The sequence below is a fragment of the Chelon labrosus genome, assembly GCF_963514085.1.
Source record: "Chelon labrosus genome assembly, chromosome: 8".
In the NCBI taxonomy this organism is placed as follows: Eukaryota; Metazoa; Chordata; class Actinopteri; order Mugiliformes; family Mugilidae; genus Chelon; species Chelon labrosus.
Genome location: NC_140358.1, coordinates 12,775,619 through 12,794,148, shown reverse-complemented (window position 1 = coordinate 12,794,148; position 18,530 = coordinate 12,775,619). Strand labels below are relative to the sequence as shown.

At 43.7% G+C, this 18,530-nt stretch overlaps 1 protein-coding gene across 1 annotated transcript in view; it reads right to left on the bottom strand.

Moving 5' to 3' along the window:
* Nucleotides 1-17,999: 17,999 nt before the first annotated feature.
* Nucleotides 18,000-18,530, bottom strand: part of LOC311491359 (protein diaphanous homolog 1-like) — a gene marked incomplete at its 3' end in the record, with an annotated part of 39,266 nt that continues 38,735 nt past the window's right edge. The window contains exon 17 of the mRNA XM_084549264.1: nucleotides 18,000-18,272. Within this exon, the coding sequence (XP_084405390.1) occupies nucleotides 18,000-18,272 (273 nt within the window). The remainder of the gene's footprint in view (nucleotides 18,273-18,530) is intronic.

Below are 18,530 nucleotides of genomic sequence, written 5' to 3'. Positions count from 1 at the left end.
AATTTTGTATAGCTAGGTGGAGGCCTCCGCCGTGGGGGAGTGCCGTTAGTGCTATGGGGTGTATGATTGGTCTAATATAATGATTAAGTTAAATGATTAATCTGTCGGAGTAACAGCCTCGTGCCACGACTCAAGGCTTTCCACGGCGCATTATATAGATTATGTTAATGTCATTCACTTCACCTGACAGTAGTGTTAATGTCATGGCTGTAACTGTAACCATTAGGGATCTCACAACCAGTGTCAGGTATCAGAGCCGATCCAGGCATTTTTAAAATGATCGGATCAGACGAGTATCAGGCTTCAGCCAAGCCCTATCTTTTGAAGTTATTTACCATGTCCCAAAACCATTTGTCATTTTAAAACGTAGTGGACACAGTGGATGTGTGAAGCACATAGCTATCATGTATCGTGTACAAATATGAATCAAGGATGGGTATTGCTGATTTGAACTAGTACTGGAAATCTGTGCCATTATCTAAACCTCCCATGGGATAAAAGACAACATTTTCCCGGAGCTGCAGTCTCTATAAGAAGGTCAGAGAGATAGAGGATATCAACTACTTAAAAAGCTGTCCTCGCATTTCCCCACGAACCACAGTTTCACCATCACACCTCAACTGTCTTCCACAGTAAGGACATCTTCCCAATCACTTGTTCCCCCATTCTCTCCCTCCCCTCATCTCTCTCTCTCTCTCTCTCTCTCGCTACACCCAGTGAATAATGGCGGGAGCAAAGGATTGTGGCAGAGAGCTATAAAAGTGTAATTTGTTCCATTTTGCTCGGGAAACCAAATTCACTTTCTGTCCTGCGTTACAATCTGTTAACATTCAGATGGCCAGCATTGCAGACAGCGCATTACCCGCCCACACTCGCTGCTAATGACCCTCACACCGAGTGCACACATACACACGCTCACAAGCAAGGAGAGCACGGATGCATAAGCCGTGAATGTATGAAAAGTATAAAGTGTATACGCGCACATTTGGAAGTGCACACAGAGACACACCGACTCAAATTCTGGCTTCAATGGACTGAGGAAGGGCAAATAGGGGAAGGAGGACGAAAAGAAAGAAAGATTCTACAGAGGAAAAAACAGATTAGATTAAACTCTGTGGAGAGGCGAGGTATTTTTCTCTGAATTAAATTCAATAATTTAATTATTTACTTCTTGCTCCTGAGAAAAGAGCCATTTCAGCTGCCCCATAAACCTTTCTACTTCTCTAAACTGTTTCTCCTCTAATTCTCTGAAAGTCCTGCTCACATGTTTTTCTCAAGCCTTTCTTTCCCTTCCTTCTCCCTCTTTGAGTAAATCTCCCAAACTGTGCTCCGTTATTTGGTCTCTTTGTGTCCTTGTGCACTCCATCCATGCCCGTCTCTCTCCTTCCCTCACTCGTTCGCCAATTTTCTCCCACACTCTCATCATCCCACCCTCACAGCAATCCTTTCTCTTTTTCTCCATCCCTATCCTCCATTTCCACCACTCCTCTCTGAGGGAGCTAATAGCCTCCTCCTTTGTTCTTGGAGAACAGCGGGGAACAATGGCGGAGTGGGGCTTGTCGTTGTGGCAACAGGCAAGAGACAAGAGAGAGAGGGAGGGTAGACAAAGAAGAAAGGCAGAGAGAGAAAGAGCAGGCACAGAGGGGATGCTGGTTGTTAGCCGGGCGGCAGGGAAGCGAGCGCTGGCTAATTACACTCGTTTCTATGCACACCGCAATTAAACCCTGATGCACACACATACACCGTCCGCGCTGAGAATATCCAAAGCCAGCCACACACACACACACACTTGCTCTGCAACATCAGAGAGAAAGTGCAGGCACAAGAGGAGGTGGCAGAGAGGCAGAAAAGGGGAGGTTGGGAAGGGAAAAAAAAGAAATGACAAGAAAAGACTGAGGCTATTTTAAATCAATGCTACTGTTCTCTCAAGCTGCACAGTAAAAGTTCATTAAAGTTCCAGCTCAAATTCAATCAACTCTATTTAAATACTGTACGCTGACATTAAGGTGTGAGCTGGCTCAGTGACCTCATCACACCCGCACAGTCGCCACCTTAATCTAACAGTCAAACATCACACACCACCCATCCCTCTTTCATCAGTTGTTTTCCTCCCACTCTGCATCTACCATCAATTCATCTTTATCCATCTAATCAGCTCATCTTCCTCCGTCTCTCCACAGGATGATCTTTCTCTCCTCCAGAGATGAAGAGGTTTAACTTCACACAAATTAACAAAGTGGGGAGTGGAAGAGAGCTCGAGATAAATGGCAGAAAGAGGGAGTAAGAGAGGTGGAAACGGGGAGACTTGCATCCAGGTCACACCACCCTGTCGGGTAGAACTTCTCCCCAGTCTCCAAATCACCCCTTCCCAGATTCGTCCATCCTTCTATCCATGCCCTAACACGCTTTTCCATTAACACAAGTCTCAGAGAAACATGTGTTCCAAGCACTCTGCCAGTGTGTTTTATTATTCATGCAGTTTAATGCTTGCCCAAAGTGTGTGCATGTATGCATTAGTGTTAGAAGTGCATGTTAAAGAGCAGGAACATGCAACTACATCACTTAAAAAAAACAAAAAAAACACAGCTGAACCACTGGTCACATTGCGCTTTCAGCAGCAAAAAAACAGGCAAAGAATGTGCAAGGGTGTGTGTGTGTGTGTGTGTGTCCGCGCACATACCCATATGCACACAAAAAGCACATCTTCACACAGCACCGCGGACGCACACACAAATACATGGTGCCAATGAGGCAGATGAGGAGTGAAAGGAGTCACATTAAACAGCCAAACTTGTCCTGTTTCGCTTTCATAGCCCCAGTCCATTTTCATAATGCATTAAAACCACCGCTGAGAAGGGAGGGAGACATGGAGAGGAGAGGAAAAAGATGAGGAGGGAGGGAGGGGGGGGTAGAGGGATGGAGACCGAGAGAGAAATGGAAAAGAAGGGGGACAAGAAACATTCTCAAAGCAATCTAAAGCTGGTGGATGTATGGCAGTGTGAGGAAACAAGATACGGATGAAGGGAGTGGGGGAGCAAGAAAAGAAAGCTCATCTCAGAGGCAAGATATGGGAATAGGAAGTGTCTGATAGAGGCGCAGACAGATTAGGGAGGTGGATAAAAGACGATGGGATGCACTGATAAAACAAGTAGGGATGCCAGCAAGAGATGGGGAAGATGATTTAGTCACAAACTTTGATTGTGTGTGTTATGAATGAATGTGGGTTTCTTTTTGTGCGTTTGTGGTGCTCTATGCAGTGTGTGTGCGGGCGTGCGTGCGAGCGTGGTTGTACAGTGGCAAGGGGCAGAAGGTTCTCTGTTTCAGCACCAGCAGGCTGATGAGAGTTTGGGGCCAAACAGCCTGCAGGCAAAGCTGGCCTTGTTACTCTCTTTCTCTTTCTCTCGCTCTCTCTCTCTCTCTCTCACACACACACACACACACACACATATACATACACACACAGTCTCAAATTTAACCCAAACAAAAGCTACTACCACTGTAACAAGCCGAGCATTTTGAACTCAGGTCATAACACTGTGGCTAACACATAAATACAGGTATGTTTAAATATTTAGAATGAATAGCCACACGCTTAATGAGTAACAATGCGTTTTAAATAAATAAAATGTGACACCCTACACACAAAACCTGGGTTTGTGTATTTTTTGGTGTTAAATATGAACTGAATTATATTTTTGATATTAATATTGAATCATATGATCCCTGTAACGTAACGGTTGTTGTACTAGAACTGGGAGTTAGCACCCCGTTCCATGGCTACTGTATGCGCAGCCCTCAGCTCATTGTTGTGGTTCACCAGGTTGCACTGCTATCTCCAACAACAACTCTCGGTTAATAAACGTATGTTGTCTGGTCAGAACAAAGAAATGGCAAGGACAGTGACCATCTGACAAGCTAAATATTTATTTCAGAAATAAGCAGTGAAAAATGTTTTGCCAAGTGAACGTGCTAATGCTTGGAACAGGATTGAGCTATGATGAGGGTCATAAGGGAGATAAACTCTCCAGTTCATGATAATGGAAGCTTTCTGTACATTACAGGGTTGGGTTTAAATAAGTACAAGTCAGATTCAAATCTGTCTTCATTTGAAATATTTGATTTCAATCTGACTGAGTCAGTTTTTAAGATGTATGCCATTTCCTGCATCCTCTTGTGAGAAATCTTGCAGCGGTGACATGAGACTGGTTTCGTTTGACTAGAATTACGAGACCGTGCAAGGAAATTAGTCTGTGTGTGATGGAGATCCAAAACATGACAGAAGCTACAACTCTGAGAGTATGAGGCCTGAAAACTGATGTATGGCAGTATGACAACAACAAGCAAAAGAACAGCAAAGAGAAAGTCAAATAAAAGATTTTCCAACTAGAGGTAAAACCTTGCAGAAATACCAAACATCTCAGAAACCAATGACAACAGTAGTTTTGTGAAAATCCCTTTCATAATTAAAAGATGAAATATCTTGAACTGAATGAATGTTAATCTGAATCTGCTACAATTTTTCGTCTTTAACAAAGTTGTATTACTGTCATCAATGAAACTGTAATGAAACAACTTTTTCTGGCAGCTTCTAAAAAAGACGTGCATGAAGTTTACCGACCGATGACTTGGTCAAACCAAGCTTAAAATCTTTACAAGATGACTTTGGAGCAGGAACAAATAGAAGCCAAGAGAAAACAACAATCAGATTAATTAAAATAATGAGCAAGAAAATGGATAGTGGCAATTTGCGGTACATGCTTTGGAGCCGGTGAACCCAGTATGACCTCGTAAACATCTAATTTTCTTCAATCAAACCTACAAAGAGCAACTAGAACAAGCGACTATCCGCTTATGGGTTTGGGAAGGGAAGAGTTAAGGAACCAGTTGAATAGACATCCAAAAGTCTATCTCCTCCAAGTCAATGGCGTGAAGGCTATCTCACACACACCTGACAGAGACAGAGTGTTGCCAATAGCGCCAGAGGGAAGAAGTGAGACGGAAGGTGGCAGACAGTGAGAAAGAAAGGAGGATGGATGGAGCAGACGACAACTAAAAGAAAGGAGACAAAGAAAGGGAGCATAAATCACAGGTATGAAATATGGATGTAACGGATACCGGTGAGTGCAGTGGTCACAGGATAACAGATACCATGTCTTGAGTTGGTTGCGTGGATTTAAATGAAAAGCAGAGGCGGACAGCTACAAAGGAGGCATTTTGTATTTGTGTGTTAAGAGGGTTGATGGCTGATGGCGGAACAGTGGTATAAAAGCACTAGCAGCCACACACTAAAAAATTAATCAGGCATTAATAAAAACAATATCATTACTGTCTGCCTAAGGAAGTATCAACACACACCTCACTGATTCTTGCAAAGAGGCACACAAAATTACAGAGTGGGAAACACTGACATAAACAACCTCATCGCTCATTGTATTTTTCCTGTATTTACTCCGTCTCCATTTCCCTCTTCCGCATCCTCTTGCTTTTTTACTGCCTTTCATCTCTCAATCTATCTCTAAAGTCATTGTGTAAGCATAAACACAAACAGAATATGGCCGTACAAGTGCATAGACATTCACAAATGAGCAACTAGATGACTGGAGGAGGTATATAAAAAAAATAAATAAATAAATAAATAAAAAACAGGAAGACTGAAAGCATCATCTCAAGGACAAAGGTAAGCTATTCAGCTCTTGTCTGAAAGCAAAGCTACTTCATACAGCAAAGAGGCTGAGACTTGAGTCAAGCGCGGCTCTCCGGTCACTCTGTTCCGACACAGAAATAAAGAAAAACTGTGAAAAATGGAAAGGCAGACCCAACATGGAGATCCAGAGAGGCACACCTGAATACCGCAGCCTTCTTGAAAGAGTAGCTGAGCTATAGAAATCTTTCTCATCTTTCTCTCTTTGACAAGGCTAGGCTGCCAAGGATGAAAGCCCTGAATGAAAGCCTACACAGGACCTCAAAATACAAGATAATGGTTGCACAGGACGCAGAGAGGAGTAGTTGAAAACAAGGGCGAGGAAATACAACATAAAGGAAGTTGGAGGTAAAAAGAGTGTGAGGATGGATGAAGAGCAGCAGAGAGTAATAAGTAACACGGAGGATAATAAGTAAGGCAGTCAGTAAGAGAAATGAAGAGAAAGAGGGCCGAGAGAAAGTGAAAAGAGGAAAAACTGAATGCGAAACTAAAAGAAATTACACTTTTTTTTTTTTTTTTTTACTATTGCTTCTGAGTTTTGAATAATCCGTGCCCTATATACACACACTCAAAAAGCGAGCAAATGTGTTTATGTGCGAGTGTGCACACATGTGAATGGATCACACACTGATAACATTACACTCCTTAATTCCTAATTAATCCTACTAAACTGGATTACGGCGCAAAGCATGACAAGGCCAGGATTCCACCCTCCGAGCTCATGAGAGCGTACGCGTATGTGTCTATGTCACTTCACTGTTTTTCAGCTTGAGGTCTCATAAGGCCGGCCCGTCCGTGGTTAAATGACGTCGGGAAATGGAAGCCGACAGTGTCTGCGGTCCCCTGTGACACAAACGCACACATTCACTCATTCACTCGCGCGGCTTCTCAAATCTCGTGCATACACAAGCACATACAGAAATGTGAGAGGAGTCCCTAGATCACAGGTCTTGAAGTGCTTATGAATTATTGTGGCGAGAGGCGAGAACTCTTTACACGTTTTAAGCGAGGATTCGCAGGGGGATATGCGCGTACTACATAACAGACACCGGTCCCCTGACGCACACACTTGGTTTGAAAGCCGCCACACAAACTGTCCCATGTGTTCTGCGTTACAGCGCAGTCTGAAATAAAAACGGAGTGCTCCAAAGACACCAAGTCTAATTAATTCATTTTATTTTCTATTGAGCTTTCCGGAAAAACTGAAGAGTGTGTTTCACAGAAAACTGGATTCAATTTCTGTTGATTCCTTTGTTTTTAAGAAACGCTGGAGTATGCCACCAGAGCAGTTTATGTGGTTAATGTCAAGATTAAATCGTGGAAAATAGGGAATGCCAGTTTGTCATACTGAAGAAGCAAATATATAAATTATATACAAGTGTGGGCTATGAATATTAGATTCAAAGACATATGCAGTACAAAGCATATGCCATGAACTCTATCCAAGAATGTGGAATGACGTAACAGCCCTCTAAGCTTCCCAGGGTCTGACTTTGAACTGATTTCGTTTCTAAAATGTTGCTACAATGTCAATCTGAACCTTGCATGACGGAAAAGACGGAAGACGACAAACGTGGCGCAACAATCACACAACACTGCAGGTTTGTGTTAATGACGCACAGCTCCACTCTAGCCTTCATCAAATAGTACCAACATTGTTCAATGACCAACTTTACAACCTTGCACTCATAATCGAGTCACTGTAATGGGACTGCCATTTGCCTTTACTGTGTTATTCATATTTTAAGAGTCAGCCAATGAGGTAGTGGACACTTTTGGGAGATTTTCACGTCAATACAAATGTAAAATACACAGAATTACTTAGCTGTTAAATGCATTAACTTCTACTATGTGAGCTAAGATATGCATTAATCTTCACGTAGTCGCTGATAAAATCGCATGATGCAATAAAATGAATATGAACACCCACCGTGCACTCAAATAACAGTGTATATATGTAAGGTGATTTTTGCTTTTTGCTACATTTAGATCACTGCATAAATTAATAGTGTGTAACATATTGTATTGTTACTGTGCGTACAGTGTGTTATTCTCTGTGCTCATTAAACCGTGCTGGCAACAGAGAAGATTTGGAGGGGAAGAAAGTGGAAGTGGTGTGATGGATGGATGGATGGATGGATGGATGGATGGATGGATGGATGGAGGAGGGGTAGGGGAGTTGGGAGGGGGTCACAAAGGGGTAGATGGAGTGCATTGGGGGGAATTAGCATGCTTTCATGCGTTCCTTTGCCCGAGTGGAGCACCACGGGGCTTGTTGATGCCTCTAAGTGCTATGCAGTATTAAGCAGACAATCTCCGAGGAGCCCTGGTGGCACAGTGTGTGTATGTGGTGTGTGCTGACTGACCGCTAACTGTGTACAGTTAAGTACAAAGCCCTAAATAACCTATTTGGAAAACAGAAAAAGGGAAGTGGAGAGTCAAACGCTGCGAGGAGAAGAATGCATTAAAATGCTTGCTGTTGTGAGTTCCACCCCGCAGATAGGAAAAGCACAAAGAAGAAGAATGCAGAAGAGAGAGATTAAAAGGCAGGGGAAGGTCTAAGCCGATCCCATCTCTGCTCTCTCGCGCTGTACTCTGACAGAGAAAAGGGGCGTGCAGGACACACACGTTGATTAAGTCACCTTTTGTTAAGAGCAGCGGTGTCAACTGCCTGCAGAGAACTCAGAGCTACGGTCAGCTAATACATCAGCCAGGAAGCAGTATGTCATTAAGACCAACCTGAACACCTGGACTTTCCACCGGCGTTCTCATCCCACCTTTTCTCACTCTCGGGCTCTCACAGCTAACCGAACTCAGTTTCTTCACTTTAAGTCACCTCAATATCCATCTCCTCAATCACTGTAGTCGCCTCATGTCTCTTCACCTTTTGATCATTCGTCATTCCTTCATTCCCTCCCTCAGTGCTGTCTTCACTAGTACACAGATCACTCCTGCCTCCATTCGTCCTTGGGTGAGCCTCATTCATTTTGTGCCTCTCTCCTTCAATCTGCCCTAAATAATGCCATCCGTCTTCTCATCTACTGATCCAAGATTAGTCCCCATCCATCTGTATCTTTGACAATGATCTCTCCTACTTTTTTCCCCCCCCCTAACAGTATCTGTAGGTTACAAATGTTACATTGGTCCTTTCTGGAATAAATATGACTAATATAACAAATAAATAGGACCTAACTTATTGAGAGAAGATGATGTATTGCCTTCACAATGCAGGAGTGAGACTTACATTTTTGTTAGACACTGTTATGATTTGTTCTTGTTTTTTTGTTTTTTTTCTTTCTGGCAAACAATGCAGCAGCCTTCATGTATCTTTCTTTCAACTGGCTTCAACCAAGCAAATTATCATCATCAATCCTGCTCCCCAATATTTGTGCTTTCCCTTAGTGGTGGCAAGCTTTACTCTTTCTTGGTTCGGCCAACCACCTCGTGAGCCAGCAAACTACTATGGTTCCGCTAACTTTCTTCTCTGTTAAAAGCTCAAGTGGTGCACATGAGTCTGGAAGAAAAGAAGAGCAGCATGTCTGTAGCTTGATACAGAAAGATGTGCTTAAAGCATAACTTCCAACACTATTTAATTTGAGACTATTGCCATTTTTTTATCAAAAAGACATTCAACTGAAATGTCTCTTTTATTTATATCAAAATAATTTAAAGGACAGACAGTGCTTTATTTTTTGTATTATTTTTATTTTATTAATATTAGCACAGTATTTGTAATTCTGTTGGTCTTGCAAAATTCAACCACTGTCTTCTTTTAGGATAAAAACAAAGAAAACTGAGCAGTGGAACATCAGAGCGAAAATCAACATGAAAGTTTGAAAGCACACACTCCCTGGGTTGTCCGAAACTTTCAACTACAAACTTAAAAAAAAAAAAAATAAATCTTGTTGGAGAGGTCTTTAGAAGTCTCTAGCATACCACTCCATTCACCCAAACAGACAGCAGTAGGCTGCTCATGCCATGTACATGCACAACGAAACCTGAACGGCTCACTCTACTCACTACTACTCACAATAACAGTTCAAGCAGACAAAGACCCTTTGGATTATTTTGGCGATGACAGAACATCAAGCCTTTACTGTGTCCACACACATATTTTATATTCATGTTCCAAAATATGAGAACAGGTAGCTCTAGGGTTAAGCGGGGATTGTTTTGTCCTTGGAAATCAAGCTGAGAAATTATTTGAGAATTTAATGTGGTTTCAGGCACTCCACAGGCTTTGCTCAAGCTAAGACAGAATTTCGGAGGTTTCAGTTGGAGTCTGGCTCCAATTCTGAGGCCCAATCAAGCTCCACGGCCCCATGGAAAGCATACAACTTCAAAACCAGCTCACTTAGATCAATACTTTAAGTAGTAACTCCCTCACGCAATGACAAATGACTCATCTGCTCTTCCTCTCTCTCCCCCTCTCCGTCTCTCTCTCTTTTACTGTCGGTCCCCAATGCCCTGCTACCATCACCCTGATTTGCAAGTCTCAGTTTCACCCTGCAGTTAATCTGCTGGGTGGAGTGATGAGCGCTTGGGGAACCCAACAAGAAGGAGATGAAGGAGATGAAGGAAGAGCGGAATGAGAGGAGGGGGGAGGGCTTGGGGAGTGAGAGATGGCCATGCATTATTGAGCATACAGAGTAGAGTTTTTAGGGGATAAATGTGAAAGCGTGTTTAGGGACAACCTTTTCCCTTACGCCCCCCCCCCCCCCCCTCCTTCTTCCTTCTTTCAATCTTTGCCCTCCCTCCAACTTTCCTTTCCCCGCGAGGATGGCTGCATCTCTTATTCAGTGGGGAGGTTAAAAATTCAAAGCAAGGAAGGAGGAGGTAGAGGGAAGGAGGAAAGAAAGTACCTGAAAATGGCCAAAATGAAGGAATGTCTTTAGGGAGTTCTCTCAAGTGTGAATCTAGAGAGCTCCCCGCTTTGATTAGGCATGCACATGTGTGTGGCGAGGGGTGAGTGAGCGGGGTGCTTGTTGTGAGGGGAGTAAGAAGAAGGAGGTAGATGAACAGCAGAGGAGAGGAAGAGGGTGACGTGCAGACATACACTTTCATGCAGCAGAGTGTAGCACACAGTACGGTAAAAAATTGAAGTGCCTGCCGGGGAAGCAGGATCCACCTCTCAAAAAACTTGACACATGCTCAGGTGCTGAGCAATGGAGCGAGGGGTTCAGCATGCAAATAAACATCCACAAAAAGGCTGCGAACACAAAGACATAAGAGTAAACCAACTGTAACAGAGCAAGCGGCATATAAACACACACGCGCACCCCTAACCGAACACACATAAACTACGCATACAAGCCCAAACTCTTGACCTAGACATCCCTGACATATAAACACCTCCATTTCGGTCCAAACACACTGTCACATATGATCAGCAAAGCAGATTAAGGTCAGAAAGTGGAGCGTGGCCTAGCTCACCAAGTCTTGTAAATACCATTGGTGTCTGGAGTAAATGCCACTGGGTTATTCATATTATACACAGCCTCCACAGCTACAGACCGGGGGCCGTGGTACACCAGCAGACGTGGCAATAAAGGCTTACAGCACTCTCAGAGCTCATATACACCCTGGCCAGGAACCAAGCACATACAAGCAAACTGGTGCACAAACATTTGGAAATTAAAAAGATAATAAGTGCCTTAAGAAAGTGTGCACAATGCTAGGATAAAATAGATAGTTTTAATATGTGTGGCCATTAGCACAAAGGTCTAATAGCACCTTAATAACTCACGAGCTAGCTAAAACCAACCGAGTAGCAGCTTTAGGCTACCGTTATAGAATCTGACTGAGATAGGAGACTTGGACTTTTAAGGACAATTTCAAACGGCCCCGTTGCTGCCATCTATCTTTCTCATTTTACAGCTTGGTTAATCTTTACTCCCGACCAATCTCCATCTATTTTCTGGTTCTTCCCCTCATTCATTGTCTCATTTCATAAGAACCCCTTTGTCAGGAAGAGATAAGGGAGATGAGGGAAATCAGTCGAGGGAAGAGGAGGAGCAGAAGGGAGTTGGAGGTTAATGCTCCTATCTTGTCAGCTCCATCTTTGAAGTTGTTGCTCTTTACCGCTCCGTTTTTTTTAATGTATGCTATCAGTGACATCAAAGTGGGCTACGTCTCCTGTGTGTCTGTGCACAGGAGCGTGCGTGTGCACATGTGCATGCGTCATTGCCCTCAGGGATAGGTGGCTAATATTGCCCAAAAAAGTAAACAGTGAGGGAGTCGCTGCTGTTCGGCGGAGAAGGCAATCACAATCTGCACTTTGACTCTTTCTTCTCCTCTCTTTATTGCTCCATTTTCTCGTGATTAACATGCTTTCTAATCATAGCTATGGCGCAGCGTGACTTCCCTTCCTCCCCAGCCCTTCAGAACCAAAATTAAAGCACTTCTACCTTCACTTTGACACTTCAGAGAGACATGCACGCACACACACACACAGCGACACACAAAAAGTATCAATACGTAAGAAAAACAGAGGAGGGGGGTATGAGTATGCTGCTGTGACCGGAATGTGCAAAACATGAGAGGTGTGGGTGGAAGGACTGTAGGTGTGCATACATACATGCCTTCACCCCCACATCCTTCCATCCCTCTTGGCCGAGGTGAAAAGACACAGATTCACAAAGAGTGAAGATACTTCGCATCTGTAACAAGATTTTGAGCTTATCAACCAATCCCTCAATTAAACGCACTCAAAGATTGCGCACATATTACAAGTTCATGCACACATACACACAGGTTTTCTCAGCTGCTGCTCAACTGTCATATCACCGGGAACATTTAAATGGTAATGGTAGCGGGAGGAGATATTGGGACGCTGGCAGGCTTGCTGGCTGCCTGCCTGGCTAACTGACCGACTGGCTGGCAGGTTGGTTGGGAGAGGAGCTGAGTGAAGCGTAGAAGGCCTATTCCGTCTAAAAACAGGATAATCTCCAGGAAAAAGAAAAGGCAGCAAGGAGATTAGGCACACACAGCGGTAATGCTCCGGCATGAGTACACTTAGCTCATTTGCATGTAAAACAGTGGAGAGAGAGAGAGTGAGATGCAACGAGGGAGGGATGGAGGGAGAAATGGAATGAAGAGAATGAGCGGGACAAAAGAGTGTGTGTGTGTGTGTGTGTGCGTTCGTACGTACGCTTACATGTGTATGCATGAGGGAAGCTTCCGTTTGTGCACATAAGTGAGCTGTTGCTGTTGGCAGTGAGAACCAACGTGAGCACACACAGATGTGTTTGAACCTGATAAGGCCCGATGAATAAGGAGCTCTTTGCGGCTGTTCCGTATCCATAAAGAGATGGTGAATAAGGGAACGCTTGCAATTGCTGAACTGAGAATACACACCGACGCTCAGAGAGCAAGGAAAGCCAACATAAAGCACGGCTACTGTTGAGGGCTTAAGAGGTATAGCTCGGATTTAAACTTAAGAACCGGCAGACATAAACACTTAAATGTACACACAAATACACAACACCAAGCATAACCTGTAAAAACATTAGATCTTCCCTTTGCAGGTCGTAGCTGATTACCGAAAAGCCAGTCTATATTTGGTCAACATGCAGGGTGTACGCACCGTTTAGGCAATTCTGTGATTTTCCACAGCCAGCCCTGTAATCACAGCAGGGGACGGAGAGTGTTTGGTTTGGGGAAACTTCACTGCTCTTTGCAGGTGACGCAATTCTGTCGCCTTTATCACACCGTTACCTTCTGCATGCTCTAAGCAGCGTGCAGCAGAGTGTGAAGCAGTTGGGATAGGAGTGAGTACCACCAAGTCTCAAGACACAGGTGCCTGATGGAAAACTGTGGAATGCTCCCCCCACAGTGGGATTGCTCCAGATAGGGAAGTGCGGTTTAGCTCTGATGTCGACCCAATTCACATGTAAACATAAATATTCCCAACTCTACCTACTCCGCAAATTTTAAAAAGTCATACCCATAATATCATAAATTTTATAAATTATTATTACATGCAAGCGATGGAATGTGCTTTTTAGATTTACATGTCTCACAGGCGCCTCACAGCAAGAAGTTTTCCGGGTTCGAATTAACGACGCAGAACAGAAGGAAAGCACAGTGATATTTTTTCCCACTTCTTTACGCAGCATTAGCGACCATTAACCTGCCTCTCTTCAACCCCGGTTTGAGGACTGCACAATTTATTAGCAAGGCCTGGTACTGTAGGCTACACAAGTGCAAACACACAGATAATTGCAGAGACGTTTAAACACATTACAGTCATGCTTTTCAAAGCCAATAGCAATTTAGCACAACTGCAAAAACACACACAGGCGAACACACAGTACGGCGTGCCCGTACGTCATTTAGACATCTAAATGGTTGATTAGTACATATTTTAAACTGTCTCAGGAGACTGCAGCTCTGAGTCTACACATAGTTTTACCTAATTATGTGTAATTATACAAATGCACAGATACATACAAACAAACAAGCCTACTCTCTCAGTTTTTGGCTTTGACCTAGAGAGGAACGAACCTAATCCAATCAGCTTTTAGAAGTGGGTTGCGGTTGCATTTTCAAACAGGAACGGAGGGGTTCTGCTTTCTTACCTGTAGTCATTTTCAACAAAAACTTGCAAGTCATTCATCAAACCTGTCACATCCGGAGCAGTGAGTGACTATGTGGCCTTTAGGTATAGAATAAGTAGAGACGCTAAACCGCATTACTTTTTAACGTGATATATTGTCTACAAAAGGAGCCTTGAGACTGACCAAAGGGGTAAATTTAGAGTGAAAGTATTTCACACAGTCATGGCATGATTTTTTTTGTAGCAGTCCAGCAATCAGACTGTTGTAAACAACGCTGCTGGAAGGCCAGGAGTGCGCTTAAGTTATTCCATTAGCATGGAAATTTTTCTTCAACTTACACTGACCTTGAGTCAGTGTACTGTAACAAAAACAAGCAGCAAATGTTGTGTGTTTAGCAGGAGATGTAACGATCTAATCAACACTGCACCATAATTCTCCATGCCTCTTGGTCTTTTATTGCTAATATATTACATCTCTCATCCCTTTAACTGATTGGTCTAAAACCCCATGTGGCACCCAGGTAAGCATGCATGCAAGTGAGCGCACACACACACACAACAGGCCCTTTCTTGCAGATTGGTGGCTCATTAAGGTGAAAAGTGAATGGAGTAGACCTAAGAGAAAACTGAGCACGCACACACACACACAAACACGAGTTCACACACACAAACACACAGGGGGAAATTGATTTTGTCAGAACACAGGGACATCAAAGGGCTTATTATAATTGGTCTGTAAATGTGGCTGAGCTCACCCACCCACTCTCTCCAGCACATACACGAGCATATAGACAACCTTGGAGTGACAATCACGCATTCATCCGCTATAAACGTCTTTGTAATTTACAGGAAGGTGCGGCTGCATGTGTAGGTGTGTTATGCAGTCATACACAGTGGACGGCGATCACAAAGGGCCTCCTTAAGGTAGGAGGACCTGTACCAAAATAGAGATCCTACAACAGAGCACAAAAACACAGCATCAGAGACTAAGGCATCGAAGAGGGAAGGGTGTCAAGACTGGAGAATTGGGATATGAAAATGATCCTCCCATTACGAGGATTAATAACTATATATGCTCCTGGACCTTTTCTCTCCCGAATCAAATTAATCACCACCGTTCTCCCAGCCCAGCCTCTCCCTTCCCTTCGCTCACTCTTCTTTTATTTCACCCACCTCCTCCTCCTCCTCCTCCTCTCTGTCTCCAGCTCTCCCTCATTCTTTCGCTAATTGGGCTATCTGAGGTGCCGACTTCAAAAGGCACTTGGTATCAAAAACAGACTCAAGAAAAGTTCTGTATATATGTGTACCCATACTAAATGAACAGTGACTGTCATCCTGGACTTAAAGTATGCATATAAGTGACCCTTTTTTGGATTGGGAACAACAATATTGCTTAATATTATTATTAATGGAGACAGAGTAAAACAAATGCCAAAGCGTATAAAACAAACATAAGCACTTCAAAATGAGAAACAAAGAACGAGCAGCTTAAGGGAGAATATGGAGATAAGTTTGATGCCTAAAAATCAACTAAAATTGCCATCTAAACAAACAGCCTGTATACAGCGAGAGTCATGTCTGGTCTGAGTTCTTAACAATATGTTTTTGTGATTATTCTGAATGGAGCTGAAAATACAAACATATCAAGCTGTACAATGTAACAGCTAGTCATTATGTCAGCCCTCCTACATCAAGCACAGTTACACAATAAACTGTAGCTTTTCTTTACACTAAAAATGCATGTTCATCCACAATATGGTTTATCAATATCAATCAGATGGATAAACTGGACCGCAGAGACAAGACCAGCAGGTAGCTTCCAAGCCAGTCTAGAAAAATGTCAGCTCACACAGATGGCATCGATCTCAATTTGTTGTGTAAAATAAATATTTTTCTTATTCCACACTGACAGCTCGGTTTTCTATTTTCAGCATCACAGCACTACTAATGATGGCCTCAGCTGCAGTGGTGTGTCGCAAGGCAAGTTAAGTAGCCTGAGAGGAGAAAGGTGAAAAGTTTGTCGGTAAAGAGGGCTAGACCAGAATTAATAAAGTGAGTTTGAGCATTTCTGCAACTGTGATATTCCTTCCTCTCGGAACCAAGGTGAAAACATGCCGCCAAGCAGGCTCAGCACTGCCACACAGAACAATTTAACCAGTTAGGACTGAGCAAAATGAGATCAAATACCCTCACATTTTAAAAAGAAACATAAAACCAACACCACACAACTTGGGAAACAAGAAATGCTGTACAGCAGATTATGCAAATAGATTCAGACCACATACCAAAACAAAATACAGATAATTGTTGCTATTGGGACAAAATCCATCTGAACATGGCAAAGGTCTGAAAATGGAAATACTGTAACAACACAGATAAAGAGAAAGGACGGAGGGAAAGTGTTGAACTGTATCTATGGTTGTTGGTGTGAAGCCAGAGGGCGTGTCTCCCAACATCAACTCTCCACTCCACGACCAAGCAGCAGAGGTCAACACCTCTGACCCTGCCCTGAGCACACTACCCCCCTCTGCGTGTTTGTTTTCCGTGTGGGTGTGTGTGTGCTTGCAAATCCAGCTGCTGGCCAGCTGACGAAGAGGAGGAGGAAGGGTCGGGGTAGGTCAGCAGTGGCTCGTTGTTGTGCTGGTCTGCTCTTAATGGGTAAGCAGGAACAAGGAGCGCGAGAGGAGGAGGACCAAGCGGACGAGGAAAGGTGAAGCTGAACTCCCAGAGGTGAGCAGTAAGGAGAATGATGATAGAGAGGTCGAGAGAAACGCATTAGGCCTTGAGCAGTGTGTTTAAGCAGGAGAAAGAAGGACAAGAGGTGAAAGCTCAATATGCACATGCAGTACTGATTGCTTATTCGGTGTGTCTCTCCATATGCTGTGGCTGACTCACAAACACGAAGACACAAAACAGACACACTGTGCAATAAACCACACAAGCACACTCACAAGGGCGCACGAATAATGAAATGTTTATACAACAGCTCAACGAAATCCCGAGCGAGATTGCAAATAACGGTTTACGTCTAACAATCAAATTTCAGCAGATCCACAACACCTCACCACCTCACCTTACTCCCTCTAATCCACACAGTGAGACATACAGACAGGTGCGGGGCTATGAAAAGGCCACAGCGTCTCTATACCGAGCGCTCGGAAAAGGTTATTAGACATCATCCAGAAAAGGCGGCTGTCTTAGCCAATAAAAAGGAGAGGAATGGGTGCAGGAGCCAAAGGAAGTGGGGGGAGGGGGGGGGTCCAAATTACAGAGTGACAGGCAGATGTCAGGACTTGCCATACAGGTGAATGCAGATGGGACAGCTGCCAACCCTGACATTTAACCGACATAAACAGCTAGCCTCAGCCATGTGTGCATGCGTGCCACTGTTTATGTATATGACATGAGCAGGAGTCTGTGTATGTGATGTGTACTGAGACCGAATGTGAAGGTCAGATGGAATTATATACACACCCACACACACACTGTCTGTAAGTTCCTGATGTCCTGGTTATGATTTGAATATGGAGGAGTTAGAGCAGAAGGCTCAGTGACACTGGGACAAGGTGATAGGAGTGGACAGGTGTGCGTGTGTGTGTGCGTACGCCCATGTGTCAGCGCTTTGTGCCAGGACAGCAGGTGGCTAGTCAGAGGACATCAGTGACCTTCTCCTTATCCCTCCCTATACCCTCCAAACAAAGTGTGAAAAAAATAACTAAATGGAAGAGTGCGTTCTTACCTTTAGAGGCTGATGGAAGAAGAGCAGAAGGATTGAAGTAAACACGGAGTCAGTGGGAGAGGGGGGAAAAAAAAAAAAAAACAAAGAAAGACATTCTCCGTTATTGTGATACGCAACCTGATAACAGCAAGTAGTGAGAATACACAAGCCACACACTCACTCTTGGTCTGCGAGGAGAATGTCAAGGTGAGCTTGGCAAAGAGTTCATTGTTTTCAAATCGGTCCTCTTTTGCCTTGATCCAGAAACTATTCTCAGAGAGCTCCTGAGGTCCAATCTAAGACAGACACAAGGTACAGAGAGTAAAAGAAAAATGAAGAAGAGAGGTATCTGTTAGATAAGTGCATCATCAAAATGACTCGATTTTCCTAAAGTGGTCATCTATGCACCTGGCAAACAATAAAATGAGCAGATAAAGAAGTCAAGAGAACAAAAGGAAGAGGCAGGGGAATGGGTAGTAGAGGGAGGGAAGGAGGATGAAGGAAGGAAGGAAGGAAGGAAGGCGCAAAAAGGAAAGCGAGAGGGGGAAACAAGT